The following is a 21868-nucleotide window of genomic DNA, read 5'->3' on the forward strand; positions in this document are numbered from 1 at the left end:
TGAGCTGGAAATGTTCATTTATCCAGTCTGAGATTTGTTTAGGATTTAGGTCCATGTAGGATCAACAGACTGGAGTGAGCTGGGAGTCATGTAGTGGAAGAATGATAGCACCCCACCAAGTGATGTATATTTAGATGAGAAGGGGGCTACAAAAATGTCAGAACAAACCATTTTCTGATGGTGGTTGATTTAGAACGAGGATCTTTAATCAATTTATATTGTATATGCAGATTTCTGTAGCATACACAATGCATTTATTTAAATTCTAATAACTGCAATGACAATGTTTGAAAACAATGTTAAAAGCCATGATGTATTGTACTGTTCTGATCATATATAGATCAGTGCTCTGCCTCCATCTACTGGTCAACTATCAAACCATCAGATTTCTTTCTATTTATTCAGTAGAGTCAGTAACATGTGATGGTTTGAAAAAAAAATCTAGAATTTTGTAATATAAATTTGTAACAGAAATATCTATTTGTAATAGGCTATGTATTATTATTAATGTGTGTGTGTATATATATATATATATATATATATATATATATATATATATATATATATATATACATATATATATATATATATATATATATATATTTACATTTACATTTACATTTAATCATTTAGCAGACGCTTTTATCCAAAGCGACTTACAAATGAGAACAATAGAAGCAGTCAGATCAACAGGAGAACAACAACAGTATACAAGTGCCATGACAAGTCTCAGTTAGTCTAGTATAGAACGCATAGCCAGGATTTTTTTTTTTTTTTTTTTTTTTTTTTTAATTAAATGAACAAAGACAAGACATATATATGAATACACATATATATATATATATACACATATATATATATATACACATATATATATATATACACATATATATATATATACACATATATATATATATACACATATATATATATATACACATATATATATATATACACATATATATATATATACACATATATATATATATATATATATATATATATATATATATATATATATATATATATATATATATATATATATATATATATACATAGTACAGACCAAAAGTTTGGACATGTATATATATTTGTTTGGATATAATTTCAGTATTCAATTAATATTTGCTGAAAATATGTGAAGCACAGTTGATATTAATGACTGCTTTGAATGATATATTAGTCTTTTCAGTTGCCAGAGGCTTCAGCTTCTCTGATGAAGTCACTGGCCCGGATTCACGTGAATGCAAATAAATCAATTCATCTGACTCTGGGACCGCTGTAATAGGCTAGCACTGAGAACTCTCTCTCTCTCTCTCTCTCTCTCTCTCTCTCTCTCTCTCTCTCTCTCTCTCTCTCTCTCTCTCTGGATACATGTATGTACATAGAAACATTACGTAGACTCCAAATAATTTTATAAAGTAAAGTATTTTTTTTTCACAGTTTTGTGTTGTTTAAAAAAAAAATAATAATAAAATTGTAATAAAATATTTCAAACGTTAAAACAACAACATCTCAGCAGGAGAAAACATCAACAAATAAATGAATAATTAAGTGATGACAAAAATGAGAGAGAGAGAGAGAGAGAGAGAGAGAGAGAGAGACCGGGGCGGCTGCCTCAAACACACAACACTGTCTTTCAGTCATCGAAGAAGAGTTCCTGTACACGAAAACGGTAGGTTTTTCATGTCATTTGAAACCATTCAGAAACTTTATGCTTTTCAGTGGAGTTTAGATTAAAAGATTAAACAGCTGTAACGTCTGTATGTCTTATGCTAGAGCGTCATAGCATTTTAAACTGCAATTCAGTACCATTTCACGTATCATTTTTAATTTATTGAAGTTTTTTGTCAAGCATGCATTGTTAAAAAAAAAAAAAACTTTATAAATGTATTGATTTATAGGCTAAGTTTATTTGTAATTCTATGTATTTTTTATGCTTAGCTTATAGCAAGTGAATTACCTTGAATATGTATTTCCTGCTGTAAACATCCTGTCTAAATTAAATAACACAAATCTCTTATGGATGTAAGTACATAAAGATAATCAAATATCCAGGGATTTCAACATCCAGATTAGACGCAAACAAAACAACAGTCTTACTGTGAGTTGCATACTGTGTTTAACGAAGTTTCTGTATGGAGATGTAGAGATGTATGAGGTCTGCTCAAAGCTCTTGTTCTGTAAATACTGTGATTGTGCTCAGACATTTTTCTCTGTGGTGGGAGTGTCCAGTGTCCATTGTGCATTAGTAACCCAGAGCGAATTACCAAACATCTTATTTCATTTTTCCATCAATGAAGGGCAAAAGAATGACATCACCAGATAGTCCAGGAAAGAGCATACTGCTCACTCACGGGGTGCTGCTGGTGCCATCCGGTATTACTGTGCCTCTAAATTATTGATTAGGTCTAAATCACTGGGGCTACAGATCCCTGGTAAAACGCACGCTCTCTTTATATCCGAGGTATAGAAAATGGACGATCATTTTGTGTCTTGTGCCACTGTCTAAGCCCCTCATAATGAGATACCTGACAGGTAGATGAAAGGCTTGGGAGGATCCCCTAACCTTTACCATCCGAGTTGTGTTCTGCCGGGCACAAATGCCAGCATCAAATCTGACAAAAAAAAAAAAAGATCAGCACACACCCAGCAGCATTATCTATATTATTTGTCAAGAAATCTGTGTTGAGATAGGGACTAAATGGCAATAGGTTCAATATTAAAATGAACAAACCATGTGCAATCACACACATATTTAATCCTCAAGCTCTGCTTGTCCTTGTGACCTTCTTCTGGATGTATGGGGAAAATTAATAAATAATTTTTTTGTAAAACAACTCAAATGTTTTACTAAATTCACTTGACCTAATGAAAACACAGTAGGCAAATATTACTAACTCTATCAGTAAATTAGATCACTTCAAAAATCCAAAATGATTGTATTCTATTGCAATTATATAGACCTATTGTTTTATAAATAGGGTGTAAGTAATATAAGTTAAGCAATAATAAGTAAGTTGTAATTTTGTTTATAATCACTTCTTATAAGATTAGGAAATATGTTAAATACATTTTTCCAGCCATTAAATTGGCATCAAAACAAAAGAAAAATAAAGGTTAAGACTATAAGATATTAAATATTTTACAATTGTTAATCATATTATCATTTTAATTATATTGTGTGATATCATCCCACAGAAAACTGAACTTCATCTTTTATTGTAGAATAAAAGTGCCAAAATGGGAAATGGATCGATGAAGCTGAACCCTCTTAAGCAGGTCAGTGGCTCCACCAAATCCAAAAACAATGGAGAATCAAGCTCGGTTTCTCAAGTTCTCAGAGTTAGAGTGGAAGAATTGGAGAGTCAACTAAAGAAGAAGGATGAAGACTTGAATGCCAAAGAGCTTCAGATCAAACATCTAGAGGAGCAGCTGGCCCTGCAGAGACAGACCATCTCAGAGATCTCTGACACCTTGAGGAACAAGTGTCTACAGCTCAGCAAGCTCCAGGATGCACTGAAGAATCAAGGGGAGTTAGGTCTTCTGCCATCACCTATCAAAGAAAAGGTCAGTCAGTGTCTCACTGGCCTGCTCAGAGATACCCTCAACAGGAGGAAAGGAGCAAAAGCTGGAGTTTCTGCAGAACCTTCATCTAGAACATATGATTCCAGTGGTATACCAAAGTTCTACTTTGAGAGTGCACGAGTCTGGAAAGAACAAAGGTGAGAGATCTGCCTTATGCTCTGCTTTTGATCACAAAGACAATTCCTAACTTAAGCAAAATGAGAAGAGAAGAAAGGATAGCAGTATTTTATTATATTTCTCGTTACCTTAAAAGGTCATGCAATAATGTGTATGAGCTATATACTGTGTTTGTGTATTTGAACAGGAATATTCATTATTGTATCAAGCATCCTCAAAGAGCTAAAATAGATCTGCCATTTTTTTACGTTGGTAATTAGTCAGTGTTTTTCATATGCTAAGCTTATGGGAGACCGTGTGCGTAGATGCTCATTATGTCAGGAGGCTTAAGTTGGTTTAATCTGCCTGCAAAACACCATGCTGAGATTCATTATCTTGTCTCTGTTCTAACACTGAAAATGAAACAACTGGTGCGCTTCATAGCGTCAACTGTCCAACTGGTCTTTCTTTAATAACATGAAGATTTACATTACCACTATCACAGTTTCAAGCTAAACAGTATTCTTTTCATTTTACTTTGTTCCTCTTCTAACAAATGTGTTTCTAACAGTATAAAGAAGCTCCTCACAGATGCTTTGAACAAGAACCAGTATCTGAGAAGACTTGAAGTGCAACAGGTCAAAGACATGGTGGAGTGCATGTATGAGAGGACGTACCATCAGGGAGAATACGTCATTAAACAAGGAGAGCAGGGAAACCACCTGTTTGTGCTTGCAGGTAAAAAAATTGAGTAAATGATTGTATTTTTCCAATATAGTCACTGACTAGGCATTAATATGAAGATAATACTGTACATGGAACCCAGTTTTAGTCATTAGCTACCACCATTCAGAATAAATCTGTTTTCTCTTTATGACTAGGACAAACCAAAATGAATGAAGGTGCAAAAAACACAAATTGTGTTTAAGTACTGTTTTCGCTTACAGATGGCAAACTAGACGTCTTCCAGCACAGCAAGATGCTCACATCGATAGCAGTCTGGACCACATTTGGTGAATTAGCCATCTTGTACAATTGCACCAGGACTGCCTCAGTCAAAGGTGAAGTATTTCCTTTGTGCTCCATACTATTTCTCTCAATGAGCTGTTTCTGACAAACATGTTATATAATTGGTTAACAGAGAATTCAATGGTCCCTGCATGGCAGCTCTGGGGGTTTATTTCATGCTGTGACCATGCATTGGCCTCATGTAGCCACAGGCGATCAAATAAACACCAGCAAGAACTAAAACAAGATTGTTTTGTCTTGTAGCCTTAATCTTATTGGTTTGGCTCTAATTTTGTTTGTTTGTTTGTTTGTTCGCGTGGCCGGATGTCAAATGCCTGTTCTTTTATTTCCACTCCTAAGAAAACAGAGATATGTGGTAAAACATGATTTTTACCAGTAATGTTAAACTATAAGTCATTATATTTCAGTGGTTAATTCTTAATGTGACCGTTTATTCCTCTACCATAAAATGTAATCACTTCCTAATGGTCCAATTGGAAGCAGCTGTTGTTTCTTGGTTACTGAACCACTGAAGTTTAAATGGATGCCACTGAGCGAGGCACGAGGACGCTTACCTGCTGTTTTGTTGTGATCGCAGCTGCCAGCAATGTGAAGACATGGGCCCTCGATCGAGAAGTCTTTCACAACATCATGCGGATGACTGCCGAGGCTCGACACGAGCAATACCGCAACTTCCTGAGGAGGTAATCCAAACTGCTCATCCCTCCCGCTGTTTACTGTGCTGTCCTACCACATAATGTGTAGCCAAGCTTTAGCTGGACCAGAAAACATCAAAGAGTGGTTCTTGCATGAAATGTCGTGGAGATCAAATAAAGCTAGGCTTTTTTTGGGTGGCATTAGTCAAGCTATTAATAATGAAGGTCAGTTTGATGGCCTTCATGGTCTGGTACAAGTGAACTCTGTGACCTTGCTTATGTAAGTATCAGTTTAAATAGCAAACATGACAGGAGGAAAATGCAGTAATTCAATTTGAGGGCTCTTGAAGACATTCTAATAAGAAAAGATTTAGAGATACGATCTTAGATTAAATAAACACAAATGTTCTCCATAACCATCACTTCATTCCGAGTCGAAGGGGAAGTCTTAAATTGTTTGTATTAGTTTAGCCATATAACAGTCATAGATCAAAATAAATAAAGAAACCAATGTATTTTATGACCAATGAACACTGGACTGATTTCATGTTGCGTCAAATGCGTAAGAGACACAAATGGCAAAAGTTATATTTAGAAAATCAAATGATCTTGCAACTGTTCTATTTTATTTAATTACATTTTTTTATTTTTAGTGTTTCACTTCTTGCCAGTCTACCTGGGGACAAACTAACTAAGATTGTGGACTGCTTAGAGGTGGTAAGTAAAACCTTTTAGCATTAATAATGCTAAAAAAGAAAAATAACCAGTCCTCTCAGATCCAATATATATCCATCTGTGGTGAATACTTGTTTTCAAATGTCTAGATCCAAAGGGACAAAACAGTGTTGATATTACATCTTTCTTCACCCTGGCCCAGTATATTGTTACCATACTTATTTGACTAAGGCTGAGCGAAGTGTTCACTCCAATTGAGGGGACGAGTGATTTGTTAAAGATGTTTGTAGCAGCCAGTACAGGCTGCTGACTGATTTATTCCATTTCACCATGAGGGGCCAAAAGTGAGTTTTTCTGAAAGAGTGTGGGCTTTGTCAACTCAGTGTCAAATAAGCCTCCTCATGTTCTTCCATGCTGAAAAAACGTCAAGGACATTCTTCTGGGGTCGAATGGGAGAATGTCGTTATTCAATCACTCCGATGGAGTTGATTATATTCCCCTCTCTAGGGGTAAGGAAGCAATGTAACCCAATAGTGGCCCAGATGTTTTGGACTGAAACATGCAGATAATGTGGAACTCTATCATTAAACAGTGGGGAATGGAATGCAGACGGGACGCTTGGAGCAGACAAATGTTCTGAGACCCTCAGAGGAGTGTGGCATGCCTAGAGAGATTCTCTAATGAAACGGCAGAGCTCTGTCAGAAAGACAGTTGGGGATGGAGATCACGTGAGAACATGGACCAGCGAAACCTGCCTTGGAATGTCTCTGACGGACAATGTTCTAGAATGTTTAAATGATTACGTTTGGAACTCAGGTTTCAGTTTCTTTTCAAACGTTCCATTCCACTGTAAACAGAACATCATTGTTGCAAAAAAATTGATCAGCTCAGTCATTTAGTTCAATGCAACAGGTTTTGTTATTTATTATAAAGAAGTTGAAGTGTTAGTGAAGTGTTACCTTAATGTCACTAATCCAATTTCCAACTGCTTTTAATGTGTAAACACACTTTAGTAAGTTTGTAAAGTACGTAAGCAGTAAATGTAGGAGGCATATCTACTTATATCACTGTAGAAGCAGACATGGCGTCCTTCCTGTTGTCTCCCTGGGGGGATCTCTCCGGGAATATGACGGCACTGGCTTGATGGTAAAATCAATAGCTAAATGAGTTTTGTCTTGTGTTTCCTGATCAGGAGTATTATAATAAAGGAGACTACATCATCCGAGAGGGAGAAGAAGGAAACACCTTTTACATAATTGCCAATGGAAAGGTAAATTGCTATATATTATCATCAGTTTGTTTTGTTAGTCTTGGTTCTGTGCATTTATTGCATTAGTGTATTATGCTTAACACTGAATTGTTTCTCATTCCATGGGGTTGCTTAAAATGAAATACAAACACATTTCAGATGGAGGTTGATGTGATCATTACCCATTTCCTCCTTCCCAGAAGCTTTTAGTAATAATAGCCCTTTTTTCAAGCCCACTGAATACAACAGGTACATTTCTTAAGTATTTATTACTACCCAGTATAGAGGTTTTGCTATACACCAAAAACAAAACAAAAAGTGATTTAACCCACTCGAAGCTTTTTAACCCACTTTTTCCACTTCTCTAACCCTCATGGACTGTGGGAGGTCGAACGCTTTCAGATAAATCAGTAATTCGACACTGAAGGGGTTAAGAGACAGGACTCTCCGCTGGGAAGCAACAGGAACTGTTTAGCATGAGCTAGTCAGGCTTGGATCCCCTGTTGATTTCTTCTTTGCAGTCGCTCAAAATGGAGCGGGGAGGAAGATGTTTTACTGAGTGGGAGAGAATTGAATTACCGGAAATGATGGTTCTCGTCAGCCTGTCGCCATCATGTCCGAGAGCGTGTCAGGAATTATGCCATTAGTGCCCGCCACCAAAAACGGGCAACCAGAAAGGTCAAGAAGGTCATCGTGGTTTTGAATGAATCGAATTCATTTTTTCAGTGTCATTATTGTTGATTACACACAGTATGTGATGCAGCATCTCAACACACATAAAATCTATATAATTAAAAACAGATTCGGACTATTAATCCAAATGCAAAATACAGATCATAACCCATACGTTTGTTCTCTTAAACTGGTTAGAAACGTAACGTCTGTCTTTCTGTGCTACCCAGATTCAAGTCACACAGAGCACACAGGATCATGAAGAGCCTCAGATTATCAACACCTTGGGGAAAGGGGATTATTTCGGAGAGAAGGCCCTCATCAGGTGCTGTCCTTCTTCAATCCCCAGCTCAATTCTCATTTGCCCACTTTAATCCTGTTTCAGTAACCTTTTGGTGTATGAGGACTTTTTGTATTACTGTAGTAGCAGAGAGCAAGTATGTCTTGTCGACGTGTATTTGACTTAACACAATATTATTACAATCAAATCCACAGAACTGTCATTTTAGGAGCCATTTTCAGCTCAGTTTATGTCTAATGCCCTTAACATGTGCTTCGTCAAACCACAGCGATGATGTCCGATCTGCGAACATAATCGCAGACGAGGATGTTGTGGAATGCCTTGTCATTGATCGAGAGTGAGTTCCCATTTCAAGATCATCACAGAGATGCTCCTGGTTTGTTTTGTACTCGCTGACAGTAACAGTGGTCTTTTCTTAGAACCTTCACTCAGACTGTTGGGACTTTTGATGAGCTTAAAAAGTACCTCCAGAGCTATGTGGAGAATTTAACACGGGACGATAAGAAGAGAAATGCTAAGTAAGTACTAGCTGTTTTTTTATTTTTTATAATCTTAATGACCTCTACATTGTGCTGTCAAACAGTGTTTTAAAAGTGAGTATATCCACCAATCTCCAATTGACAGAATATAACTCATAGAATTAATAACATTTACATATGCACATTTTACTTTTTAGATTTAAGTATTTGAATCCCCAGTCCACAGTGGGGTCCAAAATGACTTTACCAGCAGAACAATGGTCATTGTCACAAATTTGCTCATTTACGGTAATTATATTCAATGAAATTCATTCAGGAGGTCAGGAAGCTGCACTCCTCCCACCACCCCAGTGTCACATGACATGATAGAGCTGAAAGAGCGAGAGAGCAACTTTGCATCCACTATATCCTTCAGCTGCCTCGAGGTTATTTCCACGCTGGGAGTTGGAGGCTTTGGCAGAGTTGAACTGGTTAGAAGCTTGTTGACAATAATCCCACGTCCTCTTCATCATTTTAAACATTTCTATGAAGGGAGGGAATAATGTGAGCAATAATGATGTCAGTTTTGCTCTAGGTCAAAGTGAAAAATGAGAATATGACGTTTGCTCTGAAATGCATCAAGAAACGGCACATCGTGGATAACAGGCAGGAAGAACACATTTACTCCGAGAGGAGGATCTTGCTTGAGACCAACTCTCCTTTCATTGTGAAGTATGTTCATCTGGTGTTAGTAATGCCTGTTTAGTCTTGTGAGTTTGAGGAAATATTGGAACATCTTCAAAATAATAATTGAACTTCAGTGTTGCTTTTAAAGAGACACTCACGAATCAAATGTAGAGAGAAGGATCATAAACAAATAAAAGAGAAAAGCCAGTGACAGTGAGTGTTTTGATCTAATCTCTTCATTTTTCACTTTAGAATGTACCGCACTTTCAAAGACAGCAAGTATGTGTACATGCTGTTGGAGGCATGTTTGGGTGGAGAGATCTGGAGTCTTCTTAGAGACAGGTACGCTCCATTTCAAGTGGTCAGTGTTCAGTGGTTTAAGACATAAGCTGAACGTGTCTCTGTTTTAATACAGAGGGAGTTTCGATGAATACACTGCCAAGTTCTGTGTGGGCTGCGTAACAGAGGCCTTTGACTACCTACACAACAATGGCATCATATACAGAGACCTGAAGCCTGAGAATCTCATGCTGGACACAGATGGATACATCAAGCTGGTAAGCTCCTCTGCTACATCAGCAAGCCTTGCTCAGTAAACTCAGTGCAGCCAAATCGATTGCAAGGATCTTTTCTCAGGTGGATTTTGGCTTTGCTAAGAAGCTCAAGTGTGGCCAGAGGACCTGGACGTTCTGTGGGACTCCAGAGTATGTTGCGCCTGAGATCATTCTCAATAAAGGTCACGGTCTCAGTGTGGACTTCTGGTCTCTTGGAATCCTGATCTTTGAACTTCTCACAGGAAGGTTTGCATCAACTTAAGTTTTCATGTTCTTGTCATGTGAAAGACATTTCTTAATACATATGCATATGAAAGACTATCATATTGTGACATATTTGATCTGATTGTTCCTGAAGCCCCCCCTTTACTGGCTCAGATCAGATGATTATATACACATTAATTCTGAAAGGAATTGAGAAGATGGACTTGCCTAAAAAGATCACCAAGAGGCCCGGTGACCTTATTCGAAAGCTGTGCAGGTAGGATCATGGATCCCTTTAATGTCTTTTACATGTTTTTTGAACCTATAAACTATAATCTGATTTTGCTGTCCTCTTTCTTTCATGAAGACAAAACCCTTCAGAGCGACTGGGGAATTTGAAGAATGGAATAACTGATATTAAAAAACACAGGTGAGACTACAACAGTCACATTCTGCTGCTGTTTGACTAAAGAATGTCCTCTTGATTTATTGTTCCAACAAAAGTCACACTGAGGATGTTTTAAACACGTTTCCATCATGTTAGGAAACATTACACTTGCATTTAACTTTCTGAAAGCTGGGCATTAATAAACACTCATTTTGAAATCTGTGTCATTGTCACCTACATTGTACATACATTTGACAATGGTGATTTAATTCATGATGTTGCCTTTTGGTGTTTTAGATGGTTTACAGGATTTAGCTGGAGTGGTCTGAAATCCAGAAGTCTGATATCACCACTTAAAAGAGAGGTACAACACACCTACATTACCTGGACAGAGTTTATCTTATTTATGTCATATGAGATGACATAGGCCTATATAATACCAAATATGATAATATATTTATATATATTTATTTTACAATCACCAAGGTTGCAATTAAAAAAAAAAGTAATAAGTGAAATTATTACAATTGAAAATAATTTAAAAATGTAATTTATTCTTGTGATGGCCAAACTGAATTTTCATCATCCATTAATTCAGTCTTCAGCGTCACATGATTCTTTAGAAATCATTCTAAAATGCTGATTTGCTAAAAAAAAATACTATTGCCGAATAGAGTTGCATTTCTTAATATTTTTGTGGAAACTTTTGGAACACTTTTTTTTTCTTTAGTGAATAGAAAGTTTCAAAGAACAGCTATTTATTTTTACAACGAATAATTATATATATATATATATATATATATATATATATATATATATATATATATATATATATATATATATATATATATATACCATATTTTCCGGACTAAAAGTCACTTTTTTTTCATAGTTTGGCTGGTCCTGCGACTTATAGTCAGGTGCGACTCATTGATCAAAATTAATTTGACATGAACTGAGAGAAATTAACCAAGAGAAATTAACCAATAGAAAACATTACCATCTATGTATATTAGGGGTGTAACGATACGCGTATTCGTATTGAACCGTTCGGTACGACGCTTTCGGTTCGGTACGCGGTACGCATTATGTATACCGAACGGTTCGTTGGAGTAATTAATTATATTTGAAAAAAAAAAAAAAAGAGAGAGAGAGAAATATAATGATATGCGTTCAACAAGGTAGCCCAATAACCCAAACAACGTAACAGGCAACGCCCCTGACACTCCCGAAGAAGAAAAAAACACCATCTTATATGTTTATGTTAGGCTACTCAGCAGGCGCTCGCTCACTCAGTACGCGCTGAAGGCTCGTTGCAAAATAGCCAATGCGTTTAACAGACTAGAAATGAGAAGATCCTCCAATAACCAACAGGTCTGGTGTTTGGGTGCACTTTGGATTCCCTTTAAGCTATAATGGTGATGGCAAGAGAGTGGTGGATAAAAAAACAACGGTATGTCGCATCTGCAACATGACAGGGTACACCAGCGGGAATAAAAAAAAAAAAAAAAAAAAAAACACCAGCGGGATTATCTGGGATATATGCGTCAGTACTATCTGGGAAAAGACGAAAAAAAGGAGAAACATGCACGCAGCAAACTATCCCTGCAGCATTTAGAAACTATAGCTTACAGGGAATCCAACCCAAACACCAGACCTGTTGGTTATTTTAGGATCTTATATTTCTGGTCTGTTAAAGGCATTCGACATTTTGCAACGAGCCTTCAGCGCGTGCTGAGTGAGCGAGCGCCTTAGGGGCCGTTCACATATCGTGCCTAAAAACGCATGGAAAACGCTAAGCGCGTCTTTCTCCTCCTTTCCAAAGCGCTTGGGCAGAAGCGCTCATGAGGCGTCTGTCTTTGCTAAGCAACAATGACGTGCTCTCTCCATGAGACGCGGAAATTTCAGCGAAGGATAAATGGATTTGCAGCTCTAAAAATCGCTTGCAGTAGCTCTGCTACTAAATTTATTTCAAAATTGCAATCCATATATACAACTATGATCAGCTGATCCTTCATCTTGGCTGAGCTCTCAACGTTGTTACGGGAAAGGATGAAGCTGATTGGTTAGTTCTTGTCACATGACCCGCGGTGCGCTTGCGGCATTCTGAAAAGTTGAGATGTTTTTACATTTTGCTGTATCTAAAACGTATCGAACCGAACCGAACCGAACCGTGACATCAGTGTATCGTATCGAACCGAACCGTGAATTTTGTGAACCGTTACACCCCTAATGTATATATATATATACTGTATATTACTGACACAGTAATATACATTAATGTATCAGAATGTATTCTTGTTTTTCTCCAGGTGAAGGGACCCACTGACCACAGCTACTTTGACAGTTATCCTCCTGAAGATGAAATCCCTCCAGATGAAACGTCGGGTTGGGACACAGACTTCTAACTGACCCCTCAGTGCACCCATGTGTTCAAACAGTGTGAGTTAAACAAAACTCTTCTCCAACATGTCAGCCTTTCTTCCAAGGAACCTCAGACCATTAAGTCACCAGAAGCAGTGTATGTGCCACAACAATGGACTCGTTGACCGGAGACTGCTGTTAGTGCTGTGGGAGGACAGACACAAGAAGGGAATTGTTTCACCGGGAAATATACTCCTACATTGTGAAGATAAACGTTGCTGTATTTGACTGAGATGTCAGAGCAGGATCAGTTTGTGAGAATGATGTAGCCAGGGCATCAACCACTGGTAATATTTACCTTTAGAAGTGCAGAAGGGTTAGTGGTTTGTCACGAAGGTGAGATGTTCCTGGTGATGTCACATATTTGAGCTCCTGAAGGTAATAACCACCTGTGACTGTGAATGCCACTGATGAAGTTTCAAAGGTTAACCTCAGCGGGTGACTGGCACAATTCAAGCAGAGATATGTGAAGAGTATTTTTAGTGAGTTTTCCTAGAGTTTGAGTACTTCAGGTGACTGTAACTTCTGCACCTGAGCCAAATATGTTTGTGTTGATGTAATGCTTGGTGCTTGCTTAATTTATCCTTGTGAATAGGAAAAATGTTTCATTTTTAGTGTGAGAATTTACATTTTGTTTAGTCATTCTACAAGCTATTTTGCAATAATTGTAAATAAAAAAATGTCTGTTGAAATGTACAATTTTGTTCCCAGCAGGCGTCAGTGAACTCTAGTGGTTTGTAAATGAGAATATCTATTAAATAATGGAGTTTGATGTTTGTGTGGTAACTTTCCAGTCCTTATCGACCCATTAAGCCATTTACATCAAGTTCCATGATGCAACAGTCTCAACATGTTTTTGATTGCATAACAATGCAATCGATATTCAGTAAAGCTGTGCTGGAGTCCTTCAAATCATGACAGATAAACACGTGGCTACATAATTCTTAACACTTTATTGAGTTTTCTTTGAATGGTCTGCCAAAAGGGCTTCTTTCAACTAAAGAGATGTGTTACAAAAATAAGCATTCGCACTCATTCGAGTCATGTGATTGCTTCCTTTTGCACCCGTCTGACCTTTGTGCGGCAAAGCTCCATGAATATTTAAAGAAGCCCCTCTGCGCTTCACAAAATTAAGATACAGAAGGCATCATACAGAAAATAAATAAATGCTTTTAAAGGTCATTTCCATATACAAATATAATTTCTTATGAAGCTTATAGTACAAAGCACATCCTTTCACCTACATCCTAACATTTACAAAACGCACAGTGTGGTGGAAGCCTTCCAAAAAATATATTACACAAATATAAAGGCGTGCTTTACATAGTGTTTCTTGATGTATGTGTTATATATTAGGATAATAGCCCACTTTAACATATATGTGTACATTTCTCTGTTGTCCATAGGTTGAATTTACATCAACAAAAAACCCCAGCTTGAATGCACCCCGTTTCTGAACATGCAGCTTACGATATGACATTGCTTTACTTCTATGCTAATTTCAAAGTAAAAACAGAACAAAATGTATCATTACAGAACAGATAATCACATTTTATCCAAACAAACTGGTAGACTAAAAATATTCTGCCAAAATAAAACATTACATAAGTTACACTCATCTTTGTGAAATAGAAATATTCTAGTAGAATATTTTTATGTATGATGGTAAGGCACTTTATATAGGCATTGTTATGTTAAAGAGAAAAAGGCTTATCATAACCTACATACAATTTTCTTAATCATCTTCCTGAACATATCATCTGAAGCATTTCTCAGTTTGAGATCTATTTGCAGTTTTCAGAGGAACAGCAGACAAGTTTTTCACGTGAAACAGAACGCTTGCGTACACATTATGAGTTTGGCTAAATGTGAGGATTCAACTTGTATTAGTAGGTCAGATGGAAACATGATTGAACATATTTACAAATTGCAAGTAAAAAAAAAAGCCTGACTGAACAAAATTAAGTTTACAAAACGTGATGTAACACTATTACATGTAAGCTCGTAACAATGCACATTTTCAGAGAAAATAAATATATATATATATATATTTTCTGAAGATTAAAGACATTCAGTACAGAATCACCCAGAAATTAAACACTGTTTTAAGCTTAATGTGGAAAACTGAATATGTAACTTATATAGGTAATAATTTTAATATAAATCTTATATATTTTTTTTTTTTTTTTTTTTTTTAAGTCCTCTTTCAGCACATTTGGGCTCTGGAGTAAAGTCTACCTCGGTTTAGCAGCCATAGAATATGAACGATGAGAGTCAGTCAATTCCTCTGTAGCAAAATATATAGCTATAATAAATGACAGATCATACAAACTGTACAGAAACATGATGGATGACAGCAAATGTTTGTCCCTGTATGCTTAACTGCTGAGGTTATAGAAACATGAGAATTTCCTGGTCAAACGCAGACAGACAGTCTCTTCGTATGCTCATATCTCTAGTGATGCATAAAGCCTCCTGCTAACAGTAATGAATTCCTTCTGGAAAAGCAATTTGCTCTTCACAATCCTTAAAGCTGGAGATAGTTCTTCAAGGGTTATGAAACGAACATCTTCAGTCTTTCTTCCAGTGCAAAAATTTGGAATCGGTTTAAGGAAGGAAGGCTGTGAAAGAGACCAAAGCGTTTACCGACAGGCACAGGAGTCCACTGTCATATTGGGGTAGACCTTGAGGACCACGTTCTTGTCTTCATCAAAGAAGAGGATGCTGAGGGAAGACATCTTCTCTGGTACACAGCAGGGCTCTGGGATGCCCGGGACCACCCCCACCGCCCGCACGATGCTCTGAATGGTGGCATGGTTTGAAGGTTTCAAAGACTAGAGGAGGTCACAAGAGCAAGAGGTTAGACATTTTTCAGAACCTGTTACTGTGTTTTGGACTGTACAGTTTGTTTTTGATAAACCAGTCAGAAGCACTGGCTCTCACTAAACTAAAGGGTGAAGTAAAACATTGTGGATTCACTGTCTGTGAAAAGAAACTGGTTAAGAATCATTTGAAAAGCAAAGCAAGCATGATAGAAAAAGCCATATTAAAAAATAGCTAAATTAAAGATTAAATAAAATAAAATGTAAACAGTAGAAAAAAATACATAAACATAAAGCTTAATGAAATTAGAAATGTTGGTGCTTTTGCAACTAATGAATACTATCAATATGAATACTAAAATTACTAAAACTATAAATACATCTTTAAATAAAATAAATGAAAATAAAAAAAGACAAAAGAGCATAACAAAATAACTAACTAAACAAAAAAATAAACTGTATCGAAAAACATTGGTAATGCACCAGTGTTACAATTCTGGCCAATAACCAATAAATTGTAGATATTAAAATGCTATACTATTTTATCTAAATAAATTAGTCATAAAAGACTAACAATCAACCATTTTTACAGGTGAATGTGAGTTTAGCAATTATAATGTTCATTATGATAAATGGATAATTGTTTTGAGATTTGCTAAAGATGACATTTCATTATATTATTAGGACTATTAGACAATGTTAATAAAAAAAGGGGGGGGGGGGGGGGCATGCACTATTAAACATCCACTGACACATAATAAAAAAATCACAAATTTTCTAATACAAAATTAAGTTAATTCTTATCTGAAAGGATGGTAAGAGGGTTATCCACATATTTTAGAATATGAAACAAATGCATCTTGGTTTTGTATAATCAGCTTTAAAACATAAACATAAACTTCAGTAAACTCCCACATAACTGAAGTAAATTAGACTTCCTGTTTTTTTTTTTTTTATTCATTGGTAGCAACATCTTAAAGTGGCAATGGGCAGGTTTTGTGATGAAGAATGACAAATGGTGTGATAATGGAAGTTGCCCACAGTGTTGAGCGGAATGATTTACAGCTGTCTCCTGACTGCCACTAGGTGGTGCTTATAAATCACTTCTCTTCATGCCTGTCTCTGTCTTTTTCCCCACTGCTTGCATTGCTTATTCACTTCTCAAGTAGATTGTCTCACAACAAATTTGAGTTGTGCCAGTAAACTAAATGGGTGCTTAATTTTTAGACAAATCCAGCTCATTTTCAACAAAAAATGTGTGGAACCATAAATAAACAACGTACCTTTGGCATGGGGAACTGACATGACCCTGAGCAGTAGTATGCATCAAAAGACTTGGGAGAGATAATCCACTCGCTCCAGCCGATATCTGCAAAGTCAACCTTCAAATATCTGCGAGCACAGTTCTTCGGCTCGTTCCACTGCTTCTTACGCGCTTTCTTAATGGTCTGCTCATCGAACTGCAGGAGAGGGGTCTTGAGCCGTGGATTCTTGCGAGGCTTCTTGCGAGGGCGCTTGACTGGTTTACTCTCCACTGGATCATAAGGGCTGGTCTCATCCCATGTAGGTATCTCATAAGGGTACTCTGGGCCTGGAAGCTCATTGTTCTGTAGCGGCAGCAGGATGTTGGCAGACCGCTTGGTCCGTTGTTGTGAGGAGGCACTGCGATTATGTATTTCGAGCATGTGAAGATTAGGCACCAGTCTGTTTTTGTGTCTCTGCAGGGTGGACACGACACTCTCAGGCTCTGAGATAGCCGAGTCATTTGCATAGACCAGAATGTAAGGAGACCTATCTGACAAGAGTTTCTTCCAAGGATGATGTCCTTTTGAGTCAATGTCAATGCCTATGAGAAGCTGGTCGTGTCGCTTGGCTTGGTTAACTACACGAGTAATGTCTTTCCACTGCCATGATATGAAGTCCTGGTACATTGTTGAGATGTTAATGGAGAAATGGCCGACTGTTCTGGTGGTGTTATCCACATAACTAAAGCTCCAGACATCAAGGTGAATATGACCTTGTCTTCTGAGGTTATGGTGAGCGCAACTTTTGTGCCTTGTGCATCTATGGCTGCTGTTGTGCAGGTCACCAATGTAGTAGTGCAGCGTTGCTGAGAGAATGTCCTCAGACTTAGTGAGGGAAGTGAGGTTGAAGATCTGTAACTGCTTATTATTGATGGTCCCTAATAAGAAAAAAACAAGCAAACAATAATAATAATAAATAAACAACGTTGCATTACTATCACTCTTCGTCTGAAACTCATATTTCAGAAGACAAACTTTGTCTATGGATTTTTCATTGACATATGATCACTGAGTTTTAATAAAGATGATTTAGAAATCGTATGACAAGCATGATAAAACCAGAACTGAACACTAGGAGGCGATATGAATGTAGGACTGTGCTGCCATGTCCACTAGTCACAAGAAACTGGGCTTGTTTTTTTTTTTTTCAGTCTCTCATAAATGTGTAAATTCGCGTGTTGCGCTTTTGGTTGAGTTTTTTTTTTTTCGAACTTTGCACGAACAATCGCTAAAACCTAGGATCCACTCTACATAACTTCATTAATAATCGTTCACTATTTAGTTTACCGTACATGTGCAAGAAAAATATTTATTCCGTGACTTAGATTGCTAGGTTATTTTTGTGAATGTAACGTACAATCATTAAAAAGGCAATGCTAATGTGGTGTGGAAAGCCGCTTGATTCGAGCTTGTTTTGACGAGAGATCTGGCAACACCGGCGCCTACGCGCACTTCTCAGCACGAGAGAAAAGTTATAAAATAAATTTATATACAGTATATTAACATGACATTTTATTTTAAAACAACAGAACAGTATCAAAATCGTTGAATCCACTTGCAAAACATTAAGACTCGTTTTACAACAGTTTTACAATCAACGAGTAACACCTCCGATGTAGAGTTGGTTCATGACGTTTATCGACATCTAATAACATCCGTTTTAAAGCCTTAAACGTATTATTTAACGTCTGAAAAGATTTATGAAACGCTATAGGATAAGCTATTCGCCTGGAGCTGCTGTCTCACGCAAATCAACAGGTGTAATAGCACCAACTGCAACACAAGCTTTTACAGAGTTAGGCTCCTTTAAGCTGTTATTTTTTATATATACAGGAGAAGTTAAGGATTGACTGACAGCCTCGGTGTTTTTTCATATATATGGGGGAAAAATATGCATTTTAAATTGAATGTAAACATGCTGTCACGCATCAAACTTTTTGGCGTTTTGTGGGAAAAAGTAAATTTCGATAAAACAATAAGGTGAGTAGGTCTATACGAGATTTAGATTTTTGGGTGCACTTTACCTTTAAGAGATGAAGCTTAAAAATTGATAAACAGACCAACACTACACAAAACTAAAGTGGGCTTAGAGAAAAAGTGAGGTGGTATTACGACTCCATTACTCAATTTAGTCATTCACTATTAAATGAATTGAACACCTACCCAAATGCCCTTTGAAGCTGCGGACAGTGTTCCCGTCCTTGAGAAGGAACCCCGCGCTGGTGTATTTGGCGTAGAGCATCTGCATGTGTTCTGACAACGTGTCCTGCTCGCTTTTCTTTGCTGGTTGCTTATGTTGTGCCTCCACTTTTTGTCCAAAATGCACGTCTTTTGAGAAACCCATGAAGGGTGGTTTAAGCACAGCACCGTATCCACAGCACAGATAACCCCATCCCAGCAGGAGGACAAACAGTCGTTGACAGCGATCCATGCTGGAGGTACGGGACTGCTGAAGCTGATCTAGGTGTAATATATCAGTGCTGAATGCGTTTCCAAACTCTTGTCTCTTGAGAGGGAGAGCATCACATGGACCCCCAAAATAAGGCAAAGACAGCGAGAAAAAGAAGGGGGAAATTTAGACTAGATGTCACTTTGGTGTACTCAAAATAGTCCATATGCAAGTTTCCTAAGATCGACGTTCCTGCAGCAGATATCGCAGTCCCTGTGCAAAATATGCGAGGATGCCAGTGTGAGTTTGATCTGTTGTAGTCCTGGTGGTCAGGCTTGATCCTCGGTTTTGTGTCTGAGCTTCGCTGTTCTCAGCCAATAGCGCCTCTTCCCTGCGTTCATTGAAGGTAAAGCTTGTTGCGCTAGTAATATATAGGGTTTATGGGAGCAGTCGGACAGTGTTGGTAATCCGACTGATTTCCGAATCGGTTCATTTGAACGGTTCTTTTCAAATAACCGGTTCACTGAACAGAGTGTGCTTTTAAGTCACCAGTCACCACGCGTTCCCTAACATCCATCTCTTTGTACTAGTTTTAAGAACGTTTATCATAAGCTCTGCTCACATTGTTAAAGTTATGATTCAGCTCACAAATCCACTTGGAAATTATACATGTAATTTGCATTTACACTAAATACAACTTACAGTTAATTCACATCACTTGGTTGAAATAGTTTTGGGTTTAATAATAATTAATAATAAAACTGTCATACAATAAATTCTAAACTTCTATAGACTATAGGCTACACAATCTTTTAATTTTGATATTTAGATAGTCGTAGACTCGTAGTAGGCTATTCACACACCATTGGTCAATACAAGGCTCTCTGGTCAAGAGATTCGGTTGTCATGTGCGAGTCGGACTTGTTCAAAATATTCATTCAGTCCAATTCAAGAACGAATCCCCTTTTTTGAACCTTATGAAGTGATTTACTGAAAAGATCCGATTCGTTTCTTTACAAAGAGAGAAATGCGCAAGGAAAGTTTACGTGACAAAAAGAAAGAATAATAGAGGAGTAACTATTTTTTCGCGATATATATAGCCTACCACACTGAAAATAGCTACACGATGTGGTAAATACATTCTTTATCGACACGTTTGGGGCATCAAAACAAACATTACGTCTTCGTCGTACACTAAGCACGCTCTCAGCTGTCTCTATGAGTCGTGTGGATCTGTGTTGTAATGCTCGATTGTGAGATCCGTGAAACGTCTCTCAGCAAAGCTGTGTGTCTGGGCTGACGCGCTGAATGACATGGCTTATGGGGAGCATTAAAGGCTCTCTGTCTCATTTAGCTGAGCTCAATGGCGATGAGCAGACACATCCTGCACAGCGGAGTCTGATCCGGATGCTGCACCGCGTCCCCTCCGCACACTAGTGCAAGGCTTCAATATCCTCTGTCACGGTCTCGTTTACAGGATCATTGAGGAGGAAGTGACTGACTCCCACCCCAGACATCTGATGCCAGTGGGCATATTTTCAAGACATGGTTTTGTCAGATCTGTACCCGAGGTATACTGTAATTGCTGTAGTGAGAAAATATGTGGCCTGCCTCAGTAACCTATATTTATCATGTTTTATTTCCCACCAAACTCTCCAAAGGAGAGTCCACTTTAGGATAAGAACCCAGATTTTCACAAGCACATCTGCTATGTTGATTTGTAGGTGTTTGAATGAACTGTGCCGTTGTGAGGGACGGGAGTGGGCAGTTTCATCACACTGCCACTCCACCACATGAATAAGGACTGTGGCCTGTGAAGTTAAACAGTTGTGAATGTGGGTGAATCACCACCCACTTCTCTTGCCTTCATCCTGGTGATTAAACAGAAACTTTATGTAGCTATATACACTTTTTCTTCTGTCAGATTGAGTATGATCTGATATTTTGTATTGGAGATATGTTGGGGACTATGAGTGTGTTATCAGTATAATCCTAAAAAAATAATTAATTAATAACAATATATTGTTAGAAATATATACACTAATATACAAAGGTTTAAGGTCAATAAGTTTTTTTCAGCAAGAGTGCATTAAATGGAAAGTCACATTATAGACATTTAGAATGTTACAAAAGATTTTTATTCAAAGTGTTTTTTTTTGTTTGTTTGTTTTTTTAAACACTGTCTACTGTGAAAATATAAATCACCATATTAGAATGAGTTCTGAAAGATCATGTTACATTAAAGACTGGAGCCTTGCCACCACAGTATATAAATCATATTCTAAGATATATTTTAAAATGTAATGATATTTCAGTGTTACCTTTTTATTTTTTATTTTGTGTAAATAAAATACTTGGACGGCATTAGAGATTTAGATTAGAGACGGTCTGTT

The 21868-nt window shown here is 37.3% G+C and overlaps 2 protein-coding genes across 2 annotated transcripts; one reads left to right on the forward strand and one right to left on the reverse strand.

Moving 5' to 3' along the window:
• Positions 1 to 3082: 3082 nt before the first annotated feature.
• On the forward strand, positions 3083 to 13714 carry LOC127957131 (cGMP-dependent protein kinase 2). The gene is made up of 18 exons (XM_052555519.1): positions 3083 to 3725; positions 4256 to 4422; positions 4632 to 4745; positions 5291 to 5396; positions 6002 to 6065; positions 7216 to 7293; positions 8175 to 8269; positions 8514 to 8582; positions 8665 to 8763; positions 9041 to 9194; positions 9299 to 9435; positions 9643 to 9732; positions 9806 to 9947; positions 10027 to 10190; positions 10303 to 10425; positions 10516 to 10578; positions 10834 to 10900; positions 12849 to 13714. Exons 1-18 carry the CDS (start codon positions 3244 to 3246, stop codon positions 12942 to 12944), a joined length of 2310 nt encoding a protein of 769 aa, XP_052411479.1. The 5' UTR covers positions 3083 to 3243; the 3' UTR covers positions 12945 to 13714.
• A 180-nt stretch (positions 13715 to 13894) lies between these two features.
• Positions 13895 to 20021, reverse strand: LOC127957114 (bone morphogenetic protein 3-like). The gene is made up of 3 exons (XM_052555503.1): positions 19250 to 20021; positions 17066 to 17964; positions 13895 to 15794 (listed from the first exon to the last, which is right to left on the reverse strand). The coding sequence occupies exons 1-3, from the start codon at positions 19515 to 19517 to the stop codon at positions 15603 to 15605; spliced, it is 1359 nt and encodes a 452-aa protein (XP_052411463.1). The 5' UTR covers positions 19518 to 20021; the 3' UTR covers positions 13895 to 15602.
• Between the last annotated feature and the right edge of the window lie 1847 nt (positions 20022 to 21868).

Source organism: Carassius gibelio, chromosome B5 (genome assembly GCF_023724105.1).
Source record: "Carassius gibelio isolate Cgi1373 ecotype wild population from Czech Republic chromosome B5, carGib1.2-hapl.c, whole genome shotgun sequence".
NCBI lineage: Eukaryota > Metazoa > Chordata > Actinopteri > Cypriniformes > Cyprinidae > Carassius > Carassius gibelio.